Source organism: Eumetopias jubatus, unplaced genomic scaffold (assembly GCF_037043125.1).
Source record: "Eumetopias jubatus isolate StellerSeaLion01/CBP00866 unplaced genomic scaffold, mEumJub1_p1.0 scaffold_6, whole genome shotgun sequence".
In the NCBI taxonomy this organism is placed as follows: domain Eukaryota; kingdom Metazoa; phylum Chordata; class Mammalia; order Carnivora; family Otariidae; genus Eumetopias; species Eumetopias jubatus.
The window spans coordinates 41874075-41895611 of record NW_028274812.1 but is presented as its reverse complement, the minus strand read 5'-3'; the positions used below and the strand labels follow the sequence as shown (position 1 = coordinate 41895611).

Sequence of the window (21537 nt, the reverse complement as noted above, 5' to 3'; positions counted from 1 at the left end):
TATTTTAGATAGTACCTATCTTCATTCCCTTCCAAACATTAAACAAGGTTGCAGTCTATAATGAAGACTCTGTTGGTGTTAAAAAAAAAAAAAAGTTAATTATCTTTCTTAAGATCCTATAACACCTAGGGGCGCCTGGGTGGCTCAGTTGGTTAAGCTACTGCCTTAGGCTCAGGTCATGATCCTGGAGTCCCAGGATCGAGTCCCACATCAGGCTCCCTGCTCAGCAGGGAGTCTGCTTCTCCCTCTGACCCAATCTTCCCTCTTGTGCTCTCTATCTCTCATTCTCTCTCTCTCAAATAAATAAATAAAATCTTTAAAAAAAAAAAATCCTATAACACCTAAATCTCTGGGGAAAAGCATTCATCACAAAATTTAAGCTCAGGGAAATGTAAGATGCATACAGTATTCCTTCTAAATCAGCATAAGATTGTCAGAATTACCATTTGTTATCAAGAGGAACTTCAAGAATAAGTTAAGGGAGGAAGTCAACAGAAAATATTACTGTTTAATTCTACCAATTAAAAGTCAATACTATAAAAGACTGTATTTATAACCATGTTAGCAAATGAAATTAGAATCTGTAAAATATATACACCTAATATATATCATTCATCCATACATTCAAGATCTACTGAGTACCTGTTTGATATAAGACCTTGAATTATTTGCTGGTGTCAAAAACCAGTAAGAAGCAGGACACTGGGCTTCCGATTCAGAGTATGGCAGTCTGGTATGACCAGAATTTGAGGGGCAGGGGCAGATCACAGAGGACTAAGCTACAAAAGGAATATGGATTTTATTATAGAGGTGATTGAAATGATATTAAAGTGTTGTAAGCATGAAAGTAATCAAATATGCAGGTGAAAAACTAACCCCGATGGTAGCATAAAAGGTAGATGGAAGAAGGTACAGGTCTGAAATGAGACGACAAAAAAATCATGAGCAAAAGCATCAGCAACAAGAATGGAGAAGAGAAGACAGATAAATCTTGAAGAAAATTAAGTCAATAGGCCTTAGACAGGACTACATGGGGACTGTGAAAGAATAAAAAAATTCTCAAGTTCCTACCTCAACATCTGTATACATAGTGAATTTAAGTAATTCTAAAGGAGAAAGGAGGGAGAAACCACTCTAGATACAGAATAAAGTGATTTCAGTCTTTGATATTTTAATATTAAAGTGCCCATGGAGCACCCAGATAGATATTCTAAGTATGATAAGGGTATATGGACCTGGAATTCAGTAAAGTGGCAGACTTAAATATTTCAGAGTCACCATACACATATATAGTTTTTGAAACCATGAAAGTAAATGGGCTCCCGCAGAGAGAACAGGTAGACTAAGGTGAGAAAAAAAGGCAAAACCCTTGTGAATACACACATACAAAGAAAAGCCTTTCCAGTGAAATGAGCATTCCTCATGAGAATGAGGAAATCCAAGAAAGAATGGTACCATGAAGAAGATAGGGTCAACAGAGGCAAAGGCTATAAAACTAGGACAAGAAAGAGGGGAAATGGATAATGGGAAGATATGGAGCACTAGAAACTGCCTCATTTCCATTGTTGAAAAGTGAATAGGAGGTAAAGAAATGGGCCCTGGGCGTATTTAGGATACTTAAAAGAGTCTTCACTTCAGGAAAGCTTCTCTGCAGGAGGTTCGGATAATGCAGGGCAAGTACCAACAGAAAGGGAGACACAGTAAGAAGTAAAGCAATGTCCCAGTTCTAAAACAGAAACAAAACCCAAAGAACACCAGAGGGGAACAGAATCAAGAACAAAACAATCAATCTGGAAAAGAATACCTATTCAGTGCAGTCCAAAGAAAAGGGATATTGATAAGGGCATATAAACATGCATTTGTATGCTCAGAAGCAGGACATTTGGGGAATTCATATCTGCCAAGTTCTACTTTTCTTAGTGTAGTAGGTAGGATGCAAAGTCTCCTCTTGAAAGAAAAGTGAGCCACGGTAAAGCAGGGCCCTTGATAAGACTGGTAAAAGCTTGCAACAGCTACTGTGGACACTGAAGAAAAAATATCTAAGAGGATGCAACACAGTTGCTATGGTTAGAAAAGTAGTACCCCACTAAATGTATAACAAATGCTCTCTGCTCAATTTCCTGAAGACCAGAGAGGATGGAAGACTGAGTTGATCTAAAGACTAGAAACTGCAGACAGGAAACTGAAATGAAAGAGAAAGAGCAAGGATTTTGAAAGAAATGGCTAAAAAAAATGAAGCACCCCAGGTCTTCACTAGATAGGGAAGAGAGCAAAGCCATGATGTCCTAGTAGAATGGTAGGGGGCGGGGGGAAAGCACTAGATATAACATTTTAATATCAAGAAATTTTTAAAATCCATAAATTTATAAATGAAGTAAGTTTATATAAACTTATTCTTTTCCTCCTCTTGAATAAATTCTGGCTTCTACATGTCCCCCTTTACTACAAAACACTAACTTTTGAAACCCACTAATTACTGGTCTTTGACCATTTTTCTTGCTTGAATTAGATAAAGAATTTAGCCAAGGATTAAAAAAAAAAATAAGATCTTCATATTCTCAGAGAACTTACTATTTGCTTAGAGAAGTGACAAAAGAGAATGAAAAAAGATTAACAAAAGTGTATAGACATTGGTACGTAGCAGAATCTGACTATAAGAGAAGATCCTTTACTTATTCCTGAGATTCAATAGAGTGATTAAGGCCAGATTATGAAACATCTAGGGTATTTTAGCTCAGAAAGAGGATAAGCAGACAGGAATCAAAGGGTGGGATATCCAATAATAAAACAATATTTTATAGAAATGTTCCTCCTCCTAAAATGCATAAAGGTCAATTAAATGACTAATATACCAGAGGAAAGAATGAGCAGTATCTTATCGCAATATAACAGACTAGAACATATACTCCAGTATAAATTGAAGAACTGCATATGTAACAATCCATATGATAATGCATTAGTTTCAAATGTACAGCTGTTATTAAAGTCATCATCATGCTGTCTTTTAAATTTGTGAAAATATTTTACGTTAGCAGAAGTGATCTAATTTACCATGCTACCGACCATTAAAAACTAAGTTACTAAAAGGTATCATCTTTAAAAGTATGTAACAGAGGAAAACAATACTTACCACAATGCTTTGAATGACCCAAAATCTCATCAGCTTTCATGGCTTCACACAACTCAAAGTACTGAACACACTGCTGAACTGCTGTAGTTATCTAATAAAATAATAACTTATTAATAATAACTTATTATTTCTCGAAATTAATTCCATGCAATTGTCTTTTGCTTTGTAAGAGCTCCTTACATAAAGGCTTTAATCATGGCAGTGGGTTTGGCATGATGACCTGCTAAAGCATTTCTTCTAGCTTCTCCTCCATACTCTCATAACATTTTCTACAACTGTGGAATGTCTGCATTGTCCAGCAGAGTGGCCACTAGCTATATGTGGCTACTGAAAACTTGAAATGTAATTAGGGAAACTGAGGGAACTGGGTATTTTTAATTTTCTTTAATTATAATTTAAAACTAATACATGGTTAGTGGCTACTCTGGGCAATTCTATTACATTTATGACATTTATGAAATTTTAAGTAGGTAGCATTAGGCAACACAATTTATGTGCCTGCTGTCAATTTTTTTAAGATTTTATTTATTTATTTTATTTATTTATTTGAGAGAAAGAAAGCGTGTATACAAGCATGGGGGGTGGGGGGAGAGGCAGAGGGAGAAACAAACTCCCTGCAGAGCAGGAAGCCTGATATGGGGCTCCATTCCCAAGATGCTAGGATCATGACCTAAGCGGAAGGCAGACACTAACTGACTGAGCTACCCAGGCACCCCGGTGCTGTCTATTTTTAAGAACTGAGAAAGCTGAGAGCTTTATTTCCATAGCATTGTAAAGTCATGAACTAGCTGAAAAGCATTTTGGCTATCAGCATAAATATTTAACTTTTTATTTAAACAACTTCATTCTTTGCCCAATCTACCCAGAAGGGAATGACTTCTGAAATGGCTTTATGTAGTCTATTTCCTTTTTCTTGCCCTCGCAAAATCATTTAAAAAAAATATTGACAGCCAGAATTTAAATTTTCTCTTCATTTTTCACATACCCTGTTTTTTTAACTTCCCTCCCCTGCCCTTCCTCCATCTTAGGAGTTAGCAATTAAGTGCACCTGAGTTGCCATCCATCCTCTATTATTATGAACTCACTCATATTTTGTAAGTTTAGGAAAGCTTTTTAAGAGAAAATAAGGTTTAAGTTGAAATCTCATGCAAGTTTGACCCATTATGTACAGGACATATTTGATATAAAGTTCTTTATAATAAAGTAACTATTTTCAGACTAAAAACTGATTATAGTATAATTAACTCTTAAAAATTTGTTCCTTATTTAAAAGTTAATCTATCAGAAACATTTGCAATACTTCCACCCGGGCCCCTGTGATAGCAACAGTAAATTATTTGTATGACAAACCATGGGGAGGGTGAATCACTGGGGTTTATCCCCCCTTCCTCTAGTCTGACAAGATCAGTCTATATCCATATGGCAAAAATCTTCATTTACAATAGGAATGGGAGCGAAATGAGATGTGGAAAGACTTTATTTCAATTCATTAAAAATTTTTAAACGCTACTTTAGGATTTATCTGAGAGAGAGAGAGATAAAAAGAAAGAGAGCAGCCCTGCAAGTAGGGGGAGGGGCAGAGGGAGAGAGTGAGAATCTCCAGCAGACTCCCCACTGAGCTTGGAGCCTCCCTCTGTTGGAGATCATGACCTGAGCTGAAATCAAGAGTCAGTCACTTAACGGACTGAGCGACCCAGGCGCCCCAAATGCTTACTACTTCTACTAATAAATCCTCACTCTATTCTTCAACATTCCTCTCTTCTCCTTTCTGAAACTCAATGCTCTTGATTCTCAAACACAGAAAAATTATTGTTCTTTCATTTTATGCTCTACTGCACTCAGAGAGTTCACAACTCTAGGAATATTTCACTTGCCCTTTTAAACTCAAGATTCTAACAACAGAAATCATACTTATTTCAAAGTCATATGAGAACTTTTAAAAATATTTTAATAAATTTCACATTTTATGTTTGTCAATTGTTATTAGATTTGATTGCTTTTCAATTCCTTTCAATGCCCATACATACTATTCTACTAATAGCAATAAATGTAGAAAATTTTGCTAATATATTTTACAGTATTAGTTTATATTTGGTGTAACTTGAATTAATTTTTGTAAATACAGAAGCATTTATCATTCTGAGTTTTTCATACAACCTTCAGTCAAAAGCCCGGGTATATTTTATAGAACTAACTCCCCTACAAATTCCTGACCTGAATTAAGTTATAATACTTAAAAATAGGGCTTATCTCAAACTAGCTCAATTTACTCTATAATTATGGATTTCCTAATTGTTATCCTGACTATAATTTAAGTCTCTCCTTATATCCTTTTATATTTCACAGAAAGGTAGTTTTAAAAAGATCACATAAAAGGGGGATTGTTTCATTAACCAAGATTACTTATCACTCAACTTTGCACATTCAACTTATTACACTGTATACCTTTTTGTGATATTATTTCTCAAAATTAAGGACAGAAATAGACTTACCAGAGATTTATATTTCTTTTCTAGAAGTCTTAGTACTGCAGTTCTGCTATAATATGCATGCTAAAATTAGGAGAAAATGATATTTAATTTAATATTCAAGCTATACCAAAGTCTATTTTTCCTGCATCATTTCCAATAACATAAATTACCAACAACAGTTTTAAATAATTGTAATCAGCACAAAAACAGGTTTTTCTATGTACAATGGATTATGAGCATAGCAATCACAAGAATGCAAATGATAAGAAAAAACTACGGATCTTTTATTGACCAGTAGAAAAAATATTCGATCCCTCAAATGCAACCAGTTTCTGTGCTAAGTTATTTTAAAACCATTATCAACACACATATCTGAAGGAGAGATACAAAAGTGGGGGAGGAGAAGATCACAACCCTCACAATGAAGAGGATATTCTACTGTCTACATATGCAGAAGTTTGCCAAGCATGAAATGTTCTGAAAGAACAGTATCTTAATCATTTTCTGCCAATCACATATTTTAAGTGATTCGAAGTGCCAAAAAATAATTCTCTCCTTATAGCTAAATATAGTAGGATTAAAACATGCTTTTTATGCATTGCACAAAGGGGAGACTATACATCAATATTGCTAAATTATATTAGATATGTATTTTCAATGTAGCTTCTTCATTTTACTTAATAAAAACTATTAAACAGTATTATACTTGTTAAAAACTATCACAATTCTAGGAAATAGAGTTTAATTAAATGGGGTATTGGTTAATTGAGGTTTAATAGCAACTCTGTGTGTTTTAACCCTAGTGGTTTAAAATGTTTTCAAAAACCATTAATCCTTTATTCAGTTTTAAAAGAGAATGTTAACCAACATTTCAACTTTTGATCACGTTCTGAAAAGAAATCTTCATTGGGCATGCCTTAGACCAGTCACTATACTATATCCCTCACACCAAGTTCAGCTGCTACCTGATTTGGTACATAAAGTTTTATATATTATCTATGGATGCTTTTGGGTTACAACAGAATTGAGTAGGTGCAAAGACAGTACAGCCCACAAAACCAAAAATTTACTGTCTGGCCCTTTAGAAAGTCTGCCAACCTCTGACTTAGATGAGTATAGGGTAATATGATGAATTTTCATTAATATTAGAACACACTCAGGAGCTGATTTTTTTTTAAAGAATTTTCTGTTGGTTAGTTTTCCTGTAATCTGCTGCATACTCTTGCAAATCAAGTACTAACAATAAAAAATGTTAAGTGAAAAAATTATAAACAGAATTGGATTTGTTTTTGTTTTAAAGATTTTATTTAGTTGTCAGAGAGAGAGCGAGAACAAGCACAAGCAGGGGGAGCAGCAGACAGATGGAGAAGCAGGCTCCCCACTGAGCAAAGAGCCCGATATGGGAGTCGATCCTAGGACCCTGGGATCATGACCTGAGCAGAAGGCAAACGCTTAATGACTAAGCCACCCAGGCGTCCCAACAGAATAAGATTTGTTAAAGACCTAAACCGATAAATTTACAATTGTATATAATGTAACTACATAACCAAAATCTTGATAGTTATACCTGTTATAGAAATTTAATTTGTGGTTTTACATATTTCACATGTTTTCTACAATAAAGGTATAATTTGATAATTAAAAATTAAGGAGAAAGTGTCAGATGTAAGAAACAAAGGGTTCAAGTTAATTAAATTGAGCCAACACTTATCAAACATAAACAGTATAGGCCAGGTAAGGGCTAAACCCTAGATAGAACTGGGTTTTGGTTAATTAGGCATCACTATCCAGTTTAGATAACAAAAATCAAAACAAAAGTAAAAATAAAAATAAGCCATCAACTAGGTAATGTCCAAAGTGTGCCAAGCAGTAAATAAACATGTTGCTGCTTTGCATGGCAAGTCATGGCCCCACCCTTCTCCCTTCCCCACAGCTGCAAATACGTAATGCCTTGCAGACCAGTTTTAGAGGGACAAAGATGTAAGAATAAAAGCCAACACTGCTGCAGCTACTATCACACAGACCACTTATTCCACAGCAGAGGAGGGAGGAACAGCATAAGGATCTCTTTTACTCTTCAATTAGTTTCAGTTCCAGAACAGTAATGAGCTCCCCTGGAAATCACCGGCATTCAGGCATTAAACATTTTCCAAACTACAGGTTCAGGAGGAAGTAAATGAAAGGATATTTTCAGACATATTTCCTAAGTCAGAGAAAAATGAACACTGAACTCACACTCTACCATACCTACTTAAAAAATTTGAAGCTTTAAATAAAAAAATAAAAAAATAAAAAAATTTGAAGCTTTTAAACTAAAAAAGACTAGATTTTGGATAGATCATTCAGTTTACTAGATTCAAATGAATTATCATTTAAAATCCCATACTGGCTCTGTCACTTACTAGGTAAACAATCAAGTAAGTTACTTCTCCATGCCTCAGCTCCCACATCATTAAAATGGGGTAATAATACCATCTATCTCATAGATTGCTGTAAGATTTAAACGAGTTTAACATGTAAAAGTGATTAGAACTCTTAGCACACAGTAAAAACTGGAATATTAGCTATTCTTTGAAACAATACAGCAATGCACTGAAAAGTATAAAAACTTTCCATTTTTCCTTACCATCCACTTTTTGAACCACACAGCCTTGGTATCAACCAATGCAAAAAAGTAAATTGGATCCAAAATCTTTTGTGAGACAAGATGGCTCTGATCATGTTTAACTGATAATAAGGACAAAGTATTCTCCACAATTTCTTCCATATACCTTAAAGTTTGGGAACAAAACAGTTTTAGAAAAAAACAAATGCTATTACACATACACACACCCACTGTACCAATGATATATTTTATATTTATGGAATAATAAAGTGAAAATTCTTAGAAACAACTTTTTTTTTTGTTTCAGCAAATGGTAGAGGTGGGATTCACACCCAATTTCTTCCTGCTTTTTATAAAACATATGTTCTTTCTACTTCAACACTGGCTCTCCAAACTTAACTTTCCTTTTTAGACTTACATTTGCTCTTAACAACCTTATTAAAAAGTTTTAGAACTGAAAGGAAAAAGGTTAAAGAACACTTAAGGAACTTGTCCAAACTAGCAAAGACAAATTATAAAAGAATTGGAGGCTACAACAACTTCATTTTGCTTTGTTGTGATAAATAAATGATATAAAATGATATTTGCATGGAGCCATTCATGTAGGAAAGCACAAAACATGAAAAGCTAAATAAACTTATGAATCCCTTCCCAAAAACGTAACTCAATTAAGACTGTCTCTATTCTTTCTCCGTGTAATGTACACGGGACAGTAACACCCCTATATTTTATATTAGCATAAATTAGAGGACTTACTTTTCTGGGTGACGAATCCAGAAAGATGGAGCCTCTTTCTGATATTCATTTAGAAGACGAACCTGAAAAGCAGTGCATAACAGTTCTCAAAAATCAGAATTCTTAAATATAGAACTATTTTAATTTTAAAAAAGCATATAGGAAGTGAATACCTTTTTAAGTAAGCAGATCACATTAGGATTACTTATATCTATACCAGCTGAAAGAGTAGGAATATGATTTTCTCTAGAAAGAAAGTATAACTTCAAATATTTAGCTGAAAAGAAAAATTTAAAAATATGATATCATTCATTTACAGTGTTTTCTGAAAAGTTATTTCCTATCCATTTTCTTAAGCACAAAAAAATTTAATAAACATACCTAAGCTTGTATAAATCTCCTTGGTCATATGTAATGGTGAAAGAGTAAATGTCTGTGCATAGAATTTTAAAATCCGGTCCTGCGGAAATGAAAAGATTTGCATCAGAGATTCTTACAAAAATAGAGATGAAAAAACTATTTTTCACATAGTAAAAAACTTAGAAAATAAATAATCCATTCAGAAACTTAAGTAGGAATGTACTTATAAATAAGAGCACAATCTTATATTGGTCAGTAAAAAGTAAAATTGACCAAAACTACATGGGAGGGGAGAGAGTGAGGTTTGATAGACAGAGTAAGGTACAATGTGAAGGTATCAAAGGAAAAGTAGGAGTACTAAATGGTTAACACAAACAAACAAAAAATATTCCACTCTTTTACAAATCCAACATTTGTTGTTTTTTTAAATTGTTCACATGGGTAGTTTCAGTAATTTGACATTTAGGACTCTAATATTTTGCCCATTCCCAAGAAAAGTATTATTTAACACATTTTCCAAATTTGCATTATTAAAACCTAAAGTAGAAACTATCACAAGGTAAATGAATTAAATGTTAATAGATGTAGCTAGAAAAGTATTTGGCACTAGTTAAGTACTTAAAAATGATAGCTATCATTTTAATTTTACCAACTTTAATATTGTGATGAAATTAATCCTAATTGTGAAATTCAATATCCCATTAAAGAAAAACATAAGATCTCCTCAAGTGTTCTACTCTGGGGCGGGGGTAAATAACTTGCCTATATCAAATGTAGCATAATTAGAAAAAATGGTTACCCAAATGACTAAAAATTTCTAATAACCTAAAGGAATTCTTACTGAATACAGGATATTAAATACTTTAGAAAGTTTATTTTTATAGTTACAGCAATTGGTAAGTATCTGTCACACTCTTCAAACACTATAGGCTTCACTCAGTTACATGCAAGAGTCTTTTAGAATAGGAAATGAAGAAACAGAATCCAACTCAAGAATTTAGATCAAGCATAAATTCAAAATGAAAAGAATGCCATGGCTTGTTTTCTAGTCCAAAATGATGGGTTCTATTACCATTTCCCCTCTGTAACAACTTCTTCCAATTTTATTAAACATTGACAATATTCTTGCTGAATAATCTATAATGGCTAAACATAGCCACTTATATTGACCCATTAGGATATTTACTGTTTATAAAGTTGTTATATAACTTTTTAAATAATAAAAGGAAACCTGACAACTATTCCTTGTTAAGAAAAAAAATACAGAGAAATTTACAACTGTATTTCCTTTTAGAAAGCCTAGAAATGTTAAAAGTGACCCTGAAATATCTTTTTCTCTTTTGAAGTTCTTGGATCATTGAGTTTTACAGAAGTCTGCATCATCATCTGATTGAATGATGAATCCAGATATTAGGTAATTGAATACATTTTCCCCCCTTATAAAAACAACAAACCACTTGTTTCCAAACCACTTCTGTTTATCAGTATAATTGTATCTTCATTGATGGAAGAATGTGATTTTCAACAGATTTTTTTCCTTAATAATTGTTCACTGTCTGACTCCTCTACTAGAATGTAAGTTCTATGAAGCAAAGACTTCTGTCTTGCTCAGTGTGTTTCCTTACACTAAACACAGGATCGGGATCTGAAAGAGACACTGTCAGTTTTTCACAGAGAGTCGTCCAATTTTCACAGTTCAAAACATCAGATGGCGGAGCTGAACATAATGTTTGCAAGGCTTCATATCTCACCTATAATTTAAAAGATTTTTTATTAATATCCAGCCACTAGAATACCAAGACTTCAAATATTAAACATTGAAAAGCAGTCTAGATGATTGTTTCAAAGAGCGAATTGATGAAAATCAGAGGTCCTTTTATAAAACAATTTCTGAGAACTCATTTTTTTAAACTAAGCGTTAAACAGAAAAAAATAGGTTGTTGTTTTACATAAAGCAAAAATAAAAACCTAACTGTTGGAGATTCTAGGTCACATGTCTAAGTGAAAGAGGAAGAAGAATGGTGGCCAAATCTGAATACAGTTCTCACAAAATAATTTGGACTAGTTTTTGTTGCTACACCATATTTTCTGACCTTCTAACCACTGCGGTAGGAAGAGTCAACAGTGTGATGAAAAATTGAAGTCTGTATTTTCATGGAAAGCTTACTTCTTAATCATTCTTTGCAAAATCAAATCAGAATTCACGCAAAACAGTATGATCCAAAGGACAGCAGTGAAAAATAGCTCTACTCCAATCATGAATGGAGCAAGGCTTCTCCCCAACCACTCTCCAACTAGTGAGTAATAACACACTGATTCCAACCCGTTTCTCAAAATCTGGTTGTTTCCCCAGATGAAATAACTGAAACCTAGTGGTCTAAAAAGGGCAAGAGGTGGGGGGGGGGGCAGGAGAAGCTAAGACCTTAGAAAACCAGACCCTCTAAATCAAGTTTTAGGTGAAAAAGAATACACATGCACTTAAAAGTGTCTATATATATTCTTATGAAAGAAGAACTCCTAAACACAACTATATTTGTGATAGGGACTGGAGAACTTTGGAGAGATTTTAGAAACATTAAATATTTTCTCCTTTTCAGTTAATTTTTAGGACAAAATCCCATTAAGAATTTATTACTTGCAGAAGCACAACAAAAGTTTCCGAACAAGTACAGATTTCCAACTAATCCACTTAAACTGAAAATAAGATTGTTAACATATAGGGTGCCTGGATGGCTCAGTCAGTTAAGTGTCCGCCTTCGAGCCCCAAGTTGAACTCCCTGCTCAGTGGAGAGCCTGCTTCTCCCTCTCCCTGTGTCCCTCCCCCGACCCGTGCTCACACGCGTCTATCTCAAATTTTATTTATTTAAAAAATAAAATAAAATAAAATGAAAACTTGAAAAACATTTCAAAAACTGAAACCAATTGGCAAGATATGCACAAAAGTCTTAGGTACTTAAAATCCTATTTTCTATTTCAGACTGATTTAATGAAATAAGACTTGATAAACAGTAATTTATATAATCTTAAAATATAAACAGGCACAATTCAATAGAACTCCTTCTTTAAAATCCTTTTTCTTGGGGCGCCTGGGTGGCTCAGTTGGTTAAGCAACTGCCTTCGGCTCAGGTCATGATCCTGGAGTCCCGGGATCGAGTCCCACATCGGGCTCCCTGCTCGGCGGCGAGTCTGCTTCTCCCTCTGACCCTCTTCCCTCTCATGCTCTCTATCTCTCATTCTCTCTCTCTCAAATAAATAAATAAAATCTTTAAAAAAAAAAAAGTTCATTAAAATCCTTTTTCTAATAAATGAACATATGTGTCAAAGTTGCTCACATTTTCCAGAAGTAGAAAGAACATTAAATGAAGACCGTTTTTCTTCAAGGAAATCACTAAAATATCACATACAAAGCAACAGTGAAAGAACAGTCTGGGAGACAACTGCTTATAACTTTATCCCTTCAAAACTGAAACTAGACATAAAACTTTCCTCCCACAAACCATGACAATTCTCTGACAGCCTCCCTTATTCTGTGACCTTTCATTTCAAAACTGGAAAGTCTAGCAGGGACATCAGTCTAGGAGCACCATGATAATAAAGGCCTATCTTCAAGAGAAACAGTCCAGCTGCTACTGATTATAATCTAATATATTATAAATATATACCTGATTGAACTTGACAGCTATCCTTTAAACTTACCTCTTTAGGTTGCCCCGGATCCAACTGGTCTAAAATCAATTGTAATTTTCCTTGACAAAATTTGTAACTCTGTAACACAATTGACAGAACATTCATTTAGTAGACTTTTAAGAAGTACTGCTATAAATTATTTTTTAATATAATTCCAAGCACAAAATGCATTCTGAGCAAGAAAAGAGAGTGATCTATTCTGATTTGACAGAAAACTTGGAATTTGTTTCCCAAGGCATTTAAATGGGAACTGAAGTCTCAGGAGAACAGTGTACTTCATGTATATGAAAATTATTATTATTTGCTGAGCAACTGCAATATGTAGTACATTGCAGGATTCAAAAGATGTAAAGCCAAGATGTTTTGTGAGATGAATGTGAGATGAATGAAACAGAAAGCTAAAACAGGAAGGCACTAATGGTACCCTAGGCATAGCTATGATGCTGCTTGAACATTTTTGTCCCTTAATCTTTCCTGTACTTTTCCTTAGCCCTCCATGCCTCCTCTTTGGTGAAAAATTCCTGAGATACAAGCCTCTATCTAGAGAAAAGTTTATAGTAGATCATAAGTTATTTTGGAAAAGGAAAGGGTCTTTTTCTTGCTGAAAGCAGTTTAAATATGACTAATACCTAAAATAACCATCTAAAAATAAAACTGCCATTAAAATAATAGCTGTCATTTATTACCTTTTATGTAACAAGCCCTATATGATCTCAATTCACAATGACTGAAATATGAGAAATATGAAAACTAAGGTTAAATAACTTCTCCAAGTCACCCAGCTATCAGAACTCAGATTCCCATCCACATTTTTACTATGTACACTCTTCCCTTAGGTGTTCTCATCCAGTTCTTTAGGTACATCATGATGACTCAAACATCCATCAGTCACTTCTTCTCCAAAGTTATATATAATTATCCTCTCAACATTTCCATTTGGATGTCTAATAGGCATCTCAAACTTAACATGTCCAAGACAGAATTCTTGATTTTATTCCAAACCTGCTCCTCCCCAAACTTCTCCAGCCTCCTAAATGACATTACCCACCCATCCAGATTTTTTACTTAGATCAAAAATAGGAGTCAATCTTGGATCTTCATTTTCTCTTATTTCCTATACCCAATATCATTAAGTCCCATAAGATAACCCCTAAGTTCCACATATCTTAACTCCAACAACCCAATACTTCCCTGCTAAAACCTTAAATCAAGGCACCATCAACTCTAGCCTAGACTCCTTCAATTCATACTTAGTCTCCTTGCTTCTATTCTTTTTTATATTAAAAAAAATGTTTTATTTTATTTATTTATTATTTTTTATTGACATATAATGTATTATTTGTTTCAGGGGTACAGGTCTGTGATTCATCAGTCTTACACAATTCACAGCACTCACCACAGTGTATACCCTCCCCAATGTCTATCACGCAGCCACCCCATCCCTCCCAACCCCCTCCACTCCAGCAACCCTCGGTCCTTGCTTCTATTCTTAAATCTCATCCTCCTCCACCCTACCATCCACTCATTCTCCAGCAACAGTCAGATGGAGCTTCTCAAAGTTACAAATCAAATCTCTTCAACTCCCTTATTTCAATACCACAAAGGAGACTTCCTACATTACTCAGAATATAGGAGATTTACTTACATGATCTAGGCCCCTGCTTCTCTAACACACTCTCCTACAATTCTTCCCTCTGCCAACCAGACTTCAGTCACACTGGCCTTTTTTCCCCATCCCTGGAAGACGCCATGCTCACTCTAGCCTAAGAACCTTTGCCATCTCCATCCTCCCGCCTGGCAATGCTCTTCCTCCAGAGTTTTGTATGGCTGCCCTATTATTGCTTAGAATTTGGTCTTTTTTCACTATAGTATCCCCAATACCTGAATTAGTGCCTCATACAGAGTAGTCACTCAATACACATTAGTTTAATATATAAATGATTACAAAGTGAGTCTTCCTACAGTATTACATTGTCCTTAGCAACACAGGGTACATACAACCATTCTATAAAAAACCCAAAACAGCCTGATATTCTATTTCTTAAAGAGCCTTAAGTTTTACTTTTACTCCTTTCTAAAAGTATATAGTTGAACTGCTAAAGACTCTGTACATGCTACTTTTCAAAATTAAAAGCAATATATACTAAACAGACCTTCAATTTTGAACTTTTATATTATAGTTAAAATATTAAAATCTATGAATACTAACAATAAATATAAGTATATGAATGCAGCAGTCTTGCCAAATGAAAAAAAACATAAATATAGAATATCTTAAATAGTATATGTAAGCATATGTATGAACTTATATGCATTTGCGATACATATATAATGCATATATGTACATTTAGAAGTATATACATATACATGCATATAAATGTACTCAAATACATGTAAAGTATATATGTATATACTTACTCATTCTGTTCTACTGCTAAACAAGCTTTTTTTTTTTACCCCCTTTAGTCTGGCCCTTTTGCCTCTCTTGTAAACTTGATTTCTTCTCATCCTTCCACTCCCATCATGACTTTTACCAGATCATTATCAAGGTCTAAAATGTCTTGCCATCTAACTTACTAAGAAAATAAGTATGATGTCAAGGACATGAATCTTAATTGGATAGATGAAGTTTCAAATCCTGGCTCAATCTTCAACTAGTTATGTGACCCTGGAGTCTTGAACCCCATCCTCAGTTTTCACATCTACCTCCCAGTGTCACTGGGAAGAATTAAATGGGAAAACTGCAAAGTCTTTTGCTTTATTGTTATAAAATTCTAAAGTTTGAAGTAATCTGTTTCTCAGGAAATTTTCTATGAGAAAATATAAAATAACTGACTCTACCTACCAACCACCTATTCAAGATCAAGCAATCTAAAGATATAATTCATTCATTTCCACAGATTCCCATTCTAATCCAGCCTCTTTCCCAGTATAGAGGCATATTCTAAAACAGCCCTGATAAATGGGGAGCCAAACATTGTTCAAACATTCTCAGCTACAGCCAGTTCATACTTGGTGAAGCAACCAATATTATGTCAAAGCAGTAGTCAAAAAATGTAACACATAAATCTTAACAAAATTCATTTATTTAAATGCTCCCCTTGACAAAGGCTGTTTTCTAATCTTATGTGCAATACTCTAGGCAAGCAACCCTTACTCTCTGAAAATGGTTTTGCCTTTTATTTCACAAAAATGATCAAGGCTAATCAACATGATGATCCTCCAACTTACCTCCTCTTCCCCCCCAATATTATTCTGTGGTGAACTATTAACCAAATTCAAAGATCTTTTCTTAGTCCTCAGCATTGACTTCTCTTTAGCCTTCATTACAGCTAGTTAACCATCACCTCCACCTTGAAATTCATACCTCCTTAAGTTCCTACCCAGTGCATTGTGGTTTGGTACCTTCTTTTCTGACCTACCCATTAGTCTCTCCTGGCCCTCTGAAAATGTGTTTCCTAAGGTCTCACCTAATTAGGTGGGCCCAACCTTTCTACCAAGTGAATCCTGTATCTTCAACCACTTGCTACACCACTGGAATACCTTACTGGTATTTGCCATTTAAAATCTTGGAAAAAAAAAAGAGAACTCCCTATATTCTTCTCCACACCTAACCTTCCTCCCTAATCCCAGGCATGGTTTATGACACCATGGTCTTCCTACCACCTCAGCTTGAAACCATAGCTAGACTTTTGACTCTATTCCCACTCTGCACTACTCCTCCCAAAACACTTCAATAATCAAGTTTAATGATCATACCTCTGTAATAATTCTCACATCAGTCCCTATTTATTTCTACAAAGCCTCCTCAGTTTAGGCCTTCTTACTCCAACTATCACGATAGCCTTCTAACTTCTCTCCCTATATCTGCTTTCTCACCTGCTCATGCCCTTCTGCACACAATTATCAGGTAAATCTCCCCAACACACTTTTCTGTTCAGAAACCTAAAATGATATCCCTTTACTTACAAAATAATCTAATTTAGCTTTTAAATGCATTCATTTATTCCTCATACATTTATTTGACATCTACCATGTTTCGGATACCTATTACGTAACATACCAGGCACTAGAATTCTATAGCTAGGAACAATAATTAAGATCTAATCCTTGCCCCATAATTTGGCCTTAATCTACCCTTCCAATTTACTTCCACAAACTCTTTGTTCTAACCCTTCACATAAACTACTCAGGTTCCCCAACAGGCCACATTCTTTGTTGATTTAGAGCTTTTGTCCATTCCCTTGTTTGAAATACTTTCCTCCATAGCTCTTTGATAGTCTTAATAAAGACTCTTCTTTAGATTCCCAGGATGCACTATTCCTACCTTACAACTCTGTTATTTATATACATAACCTCTTCACAATCTCAAGTAAGCTCCTTGAAGAAATAACGTATACCTGATTAATCTTTTCAGTTTAGCAGTGCCTATCACAAAATATTTCACATAGTATATGCAAATAATATATTGCACATAATATATGTTGGTGAACAGACAACCAAAGAGGTGAAATCCTTCAATTCTACCATATGTGCCTTTTCTCCCAGATTAAAATACATATTAGAAAAGCATAGCTTGGGGGTGTCCAACTCTTGGTTTCAGCTCAGGTCATGATCTCAGGGTCAGGAGACTGAGCCCCACAATGGGTTCTGTGCTCAGCATGGAGTCTGCTTGAGATTCTCTCTCCCTCTCCCTCTGCCACTCCCACTCATGCTCATGTGCATGTGCTCTCTCTAAAATAAATAAATCCTAAAAAAAAAGCATAGCCTCTAATAGTTAACTGATTGAAGAAGCCTCATTAATCTATCTACTTCCCTTTAATTATTTATCATTTAATTACTAATTCTGTTCATTATCCAACCTAATACCTGCCTTAAAGGTTACCTATTTTTTTTTACAGGTCTGTGTGTTATTATGTATCAGTGGATTGACATAAATTTCCATAGCAACTAACCAGTAACTTCTTTAACTAGAGCAAGTAGATAGTGTGTCCCATGTAATACAGATTTGTTAAGATTTTTCAACAGTTCTAGATATCTCTTAGATTGAAAATTCCTGAGGGGAGTATATGCCAACTTGATTTGTAAAGTAACGCAAGACAGATCTGTTGGTGATATCAATATAGGTTGATACTTCCAAAAGGAAGATTTTTTTAAACATATTTATATATGTTAAAGCATAAGCTGGCAAATAATTTCTGAGCACATTCTAAGGAGAAAGAGCAAGAAACAGAACTGAACGACAATCTAAAATGTATCTGGTCCTCTAGAGGATAATATAGATCCTAATTAAAGGTATTGATACGCTGAAATACGATTGGGATATATTTCTGTCAAATGCAGTTTACTAAGGATTGCAAATATAAAGCATTCTGTAATTTTTTGGTAACAGATATCACACTCAATTACTTTATTACAACATATACTAAAGAATATTCACATTATTCAATGACTACACTTAAACAAAATCAAACTACCCTCAAAATTAATTTACCCTAGAAAACTCCAAATATTTGGTTTGTAAACTGTATAAACCATTAAAATACAACCAAAGACAGACAACTATTATTGTTTTTTGAACTATAGGAAATAAGAAATACATAAATACTGAACCTAATGGTACTTCAGGCTTTAATGTCTAAATGCACAAGTTCTTTCCTATTCTTAAAAAAAAGAAAAGAAACATCACTCAATGATGATGAAGAGGACAAGATCAAACACTTAGTGCTTACTATGTGCCAGGTAGTGTTCAAAACGCTTTATACACATTAAATCATTAAGTCCACAAAAAAACCCTATAAGGTAGGTTCTATTATTATCTCCACTATAACAGATAAGAAAACTGAGGCATTGAGAGAAAACACCAAGGTCCACAACTCATCAATGGCAGAGCCAGACTTTATTTCAGACTGGTTTATTTCTTTTTTTTTTTTATTTTTTTTAATTTTTTTATTGTTATGTTAATCACCATATATTACATAATTTGTTTTGGTGTAGTGTTCCATGATTCATTGTTTGTTCATAACACCCAGTGCTCCATGCAGAATGTGCCCTCTTTAATACCCATCACCAGGCTAACCCATCCCCCTACCCTCCTCCACTCTAGAACCCTCAGTTTGTTTTTCAGAGTCCATCATCTCTCCTGGTTCGTCTCCCCCTCTGACTTACTCCCCTTCATTCTTCCTCTCCTGCTATCTTCTTCTTTTTCTTTTTTCTTAAAATATGTTGCGTTATTTGGTTCAGAAGTACAGATCTGTGATTCAACAGTCTTGCACAATTCACAGCGCTCACCATAGCACGTATCTTCCCCAATGTCTATCACCCAGCCACCCCCTCCCTCCCACCCCCGACCACTCCAGCAACCCTCAGTTTGTTCCTGAGATTAAGAATTCCTCATATCAGTGAGGTCATATGATACATCAGACTGGTTTATTTCTAAGATTCAGAATGAATCAGCTTCCTGTAGAATAGCTTTTTCAAACTTTAGTACATCTAAAACTTTTTAAATTATGCACCGCCCTTTCAAAATGTCTTATATACAGAACAAAGTTACTAATCCAAAATAAAAACAATGTTTTAAAAACATTTCAAATGATAAATTGTTTCTTGGGTGCCTGGTAGCTCAGTCAGTTGGGCGTAGGCTCAGGTCATAATCCCAGGATCCTGGGATCAAGCCCTGAATTGGGCTCCATGCTCAGCAGGGAGCCTGCTTCTCCCTCTCCCTCTGCCTGCCTGTCTGCCCACTTGTGATCTCTCTCTCTCTCTCTCGGTCAAATAAATAAATAAAATCTTTTAAAAAAGTGATAAATTGTTTCTTAATTCCCTATGTTTTAATTATGTTTTAACAAAAACAGTTTTCACTTTAAAATTGCTACCATTGAGAGATAATAACAAAAATCTACCAATATTTTAAAATATAAAGAAACTTTAGGTATTCATAAAGAAGAAATTTAGCACTGTTAATCAATCAGTTTTTCTGGTGTCAAACTGTCTCAAGAGAGAACTATTAAGCAAGCAAACAAAAAAGCTCACACCTGCCTACATTACTTCTCCCCAGCAATCCACCTGTCTCCAGCCTCACAGGAGCAAGCTGCATTATCAACGCTATGATCTTCATTTTCTCTAGTCCCAGCTACCTTTCCCTCTCACTTCTACATTTAAGACTTTAGGCTCCTATCTTTTTCTGCTTGTACAACAAGAATAATCAAAATCTGATGGACTGAGGATAGCTAGAGATGGAAGAACTTCTGAAGTGTGGTTTGGGCTGTGGCTATCCTACCGTTCTCTGGCTGATATTGCTAAAAAAGAGGAGAATCTTATAATCCGTCAGCCATAGTGTGATATCCTCAAAAGCAGAATTCCCCACCAAAAAGAGCACTGTTTTAAGATTTTAGGGAGGCCAGAAAATGGGTTGAACTCAAAATACTCTAAGGTTTGAGGAGTTAGGATAAAACATATACTTAGGGGTGTTGAAAGCAAATACTCTAAAAGACAGGGGAAAGACCATGCACCCAATAAAGGAAAAAATCTACTCAAGAAAAATCTTACTGGAAGAATTCAAAGCCTAACAAAAGACAGGATTCAGATTGTTCCCAGGAGACAGTTCAAACACAAAATCAAAGGAATAGTATCTTCTTTTCTATGAATTAAGAAACAGGAAAGACCATCCCTGAGCTTTGGGGAGGACAGGTGAACTAGCAAGGACGATGGCACTAGATTAGTCTCCTGTTGCTACTACAACAAATTACCATAAATTTAGTGACTTAAAACAACATAAATTTATTATCTTATAGTTCTGGAGGTCAGAAATCTAAAACATATCAGCAGGGTTGTGTTCCTTCTGGAGGCTCTGGGGCAGAATCCATTTCCTTACCTTTTCCAGCTTCTAAAGACTGCCTACAGTCTCTTTAGTTAATTGGCCTCCTTCCATGTTCAAGGCCAACAATCCCCTTACTCTGACCTCACTTCAGCCTACCTACACAGTACCTACTCTGACTCTGACCCTCCTGAGTCACTCTTATACAGATGCTTGTGATTACATTTGACTCTTCTAGGTGAGGATAGCCTCCCCATCCAAAAATCCTTAATCACATTAACAAAGGCTCCTGCACCATGTAAGCTAACAGGTTCACAGGTTTTGGGGATTCAGATATGGATATCTTCAAGGAGTCCATTATTCTGCCAACCATAGATACAAAAAGATGGGTTTCAAAGAGAGGCTGTCTTGAAAGCAAAGAAACAGTAAATGCCTTAAATAAGTTAACATTATACAAGAGCAACAGGTTACTGCTATCCTAAACTCACCTCCTCCATATAAAATAGTGTGTACCCTGGCATTCCTTTGGAACATAATGAAATAGTTTGCAATAGGAAAGCTTATGAATTTTAAAAGCTTAAGGTATATTAGAGGTAATCCTCTTACTTCCCAGCTGTAGAAAACAACCCAGAGAAGCTCAGTTAAAAACCATACAGGACCATAGCTGAGAAATTTCTATTTTTAGTATGTCTCTGCATGGCACCCATTCCACTACATCCTTTAAGAGATGAAA

General features: G+C 35.0%; 1 protein-coding gene across 4 annotated transcripts in view; it reads right to left on the bottom strand.

Annotated features, from left to right (window-relative positions):
- Positions 1 to 21537, bottom strand: part of TBC1D32 (TBC1 domain family member 32) — a 196732-nt gene that overhangs the window by 150663 nt on the left and 24532 nt on the right. For 3 of the 4 annotated variants that reach the window (XM_028117067.2, XM_028117066.2, XM_028117070.2), the window contains exons 5-12: positions 12998 to 13066; positions 10927 to 11052; positions 9323 to 9401; positions 9115 to 9218; positions 8963 to 9024; positions 8228 to 8372; positions 5623 to 5682; positions 3131 to 3221 (exon numbers count right to left, since the gene is read on the bottom strand). In XM_028117067.2, coding sequence (XP_027972868.2) covers positions 3131 to 3221; positions 5623 to 5682; positions 8228 to 8372; positions 8963 to 9024; positions 9115 to 9218; positions 9323 to 9401; positions 10927 to 11052; positions 12998 to 13066 — 736 coding nt within the window. The remainder of the gene's footprint in view (positions 1 to 3130; positions 3222 to 5622; positions 5683 to 8227; positions 8373 to 8962; positions 9025 to 9114; positions 9219 to 9322; positions 9402 to 10926; positions 11053 to 12997; positions 13067 to 21537) is intronic. The other variant, XM_028117068.2, reaches the window with a different exon arrangement.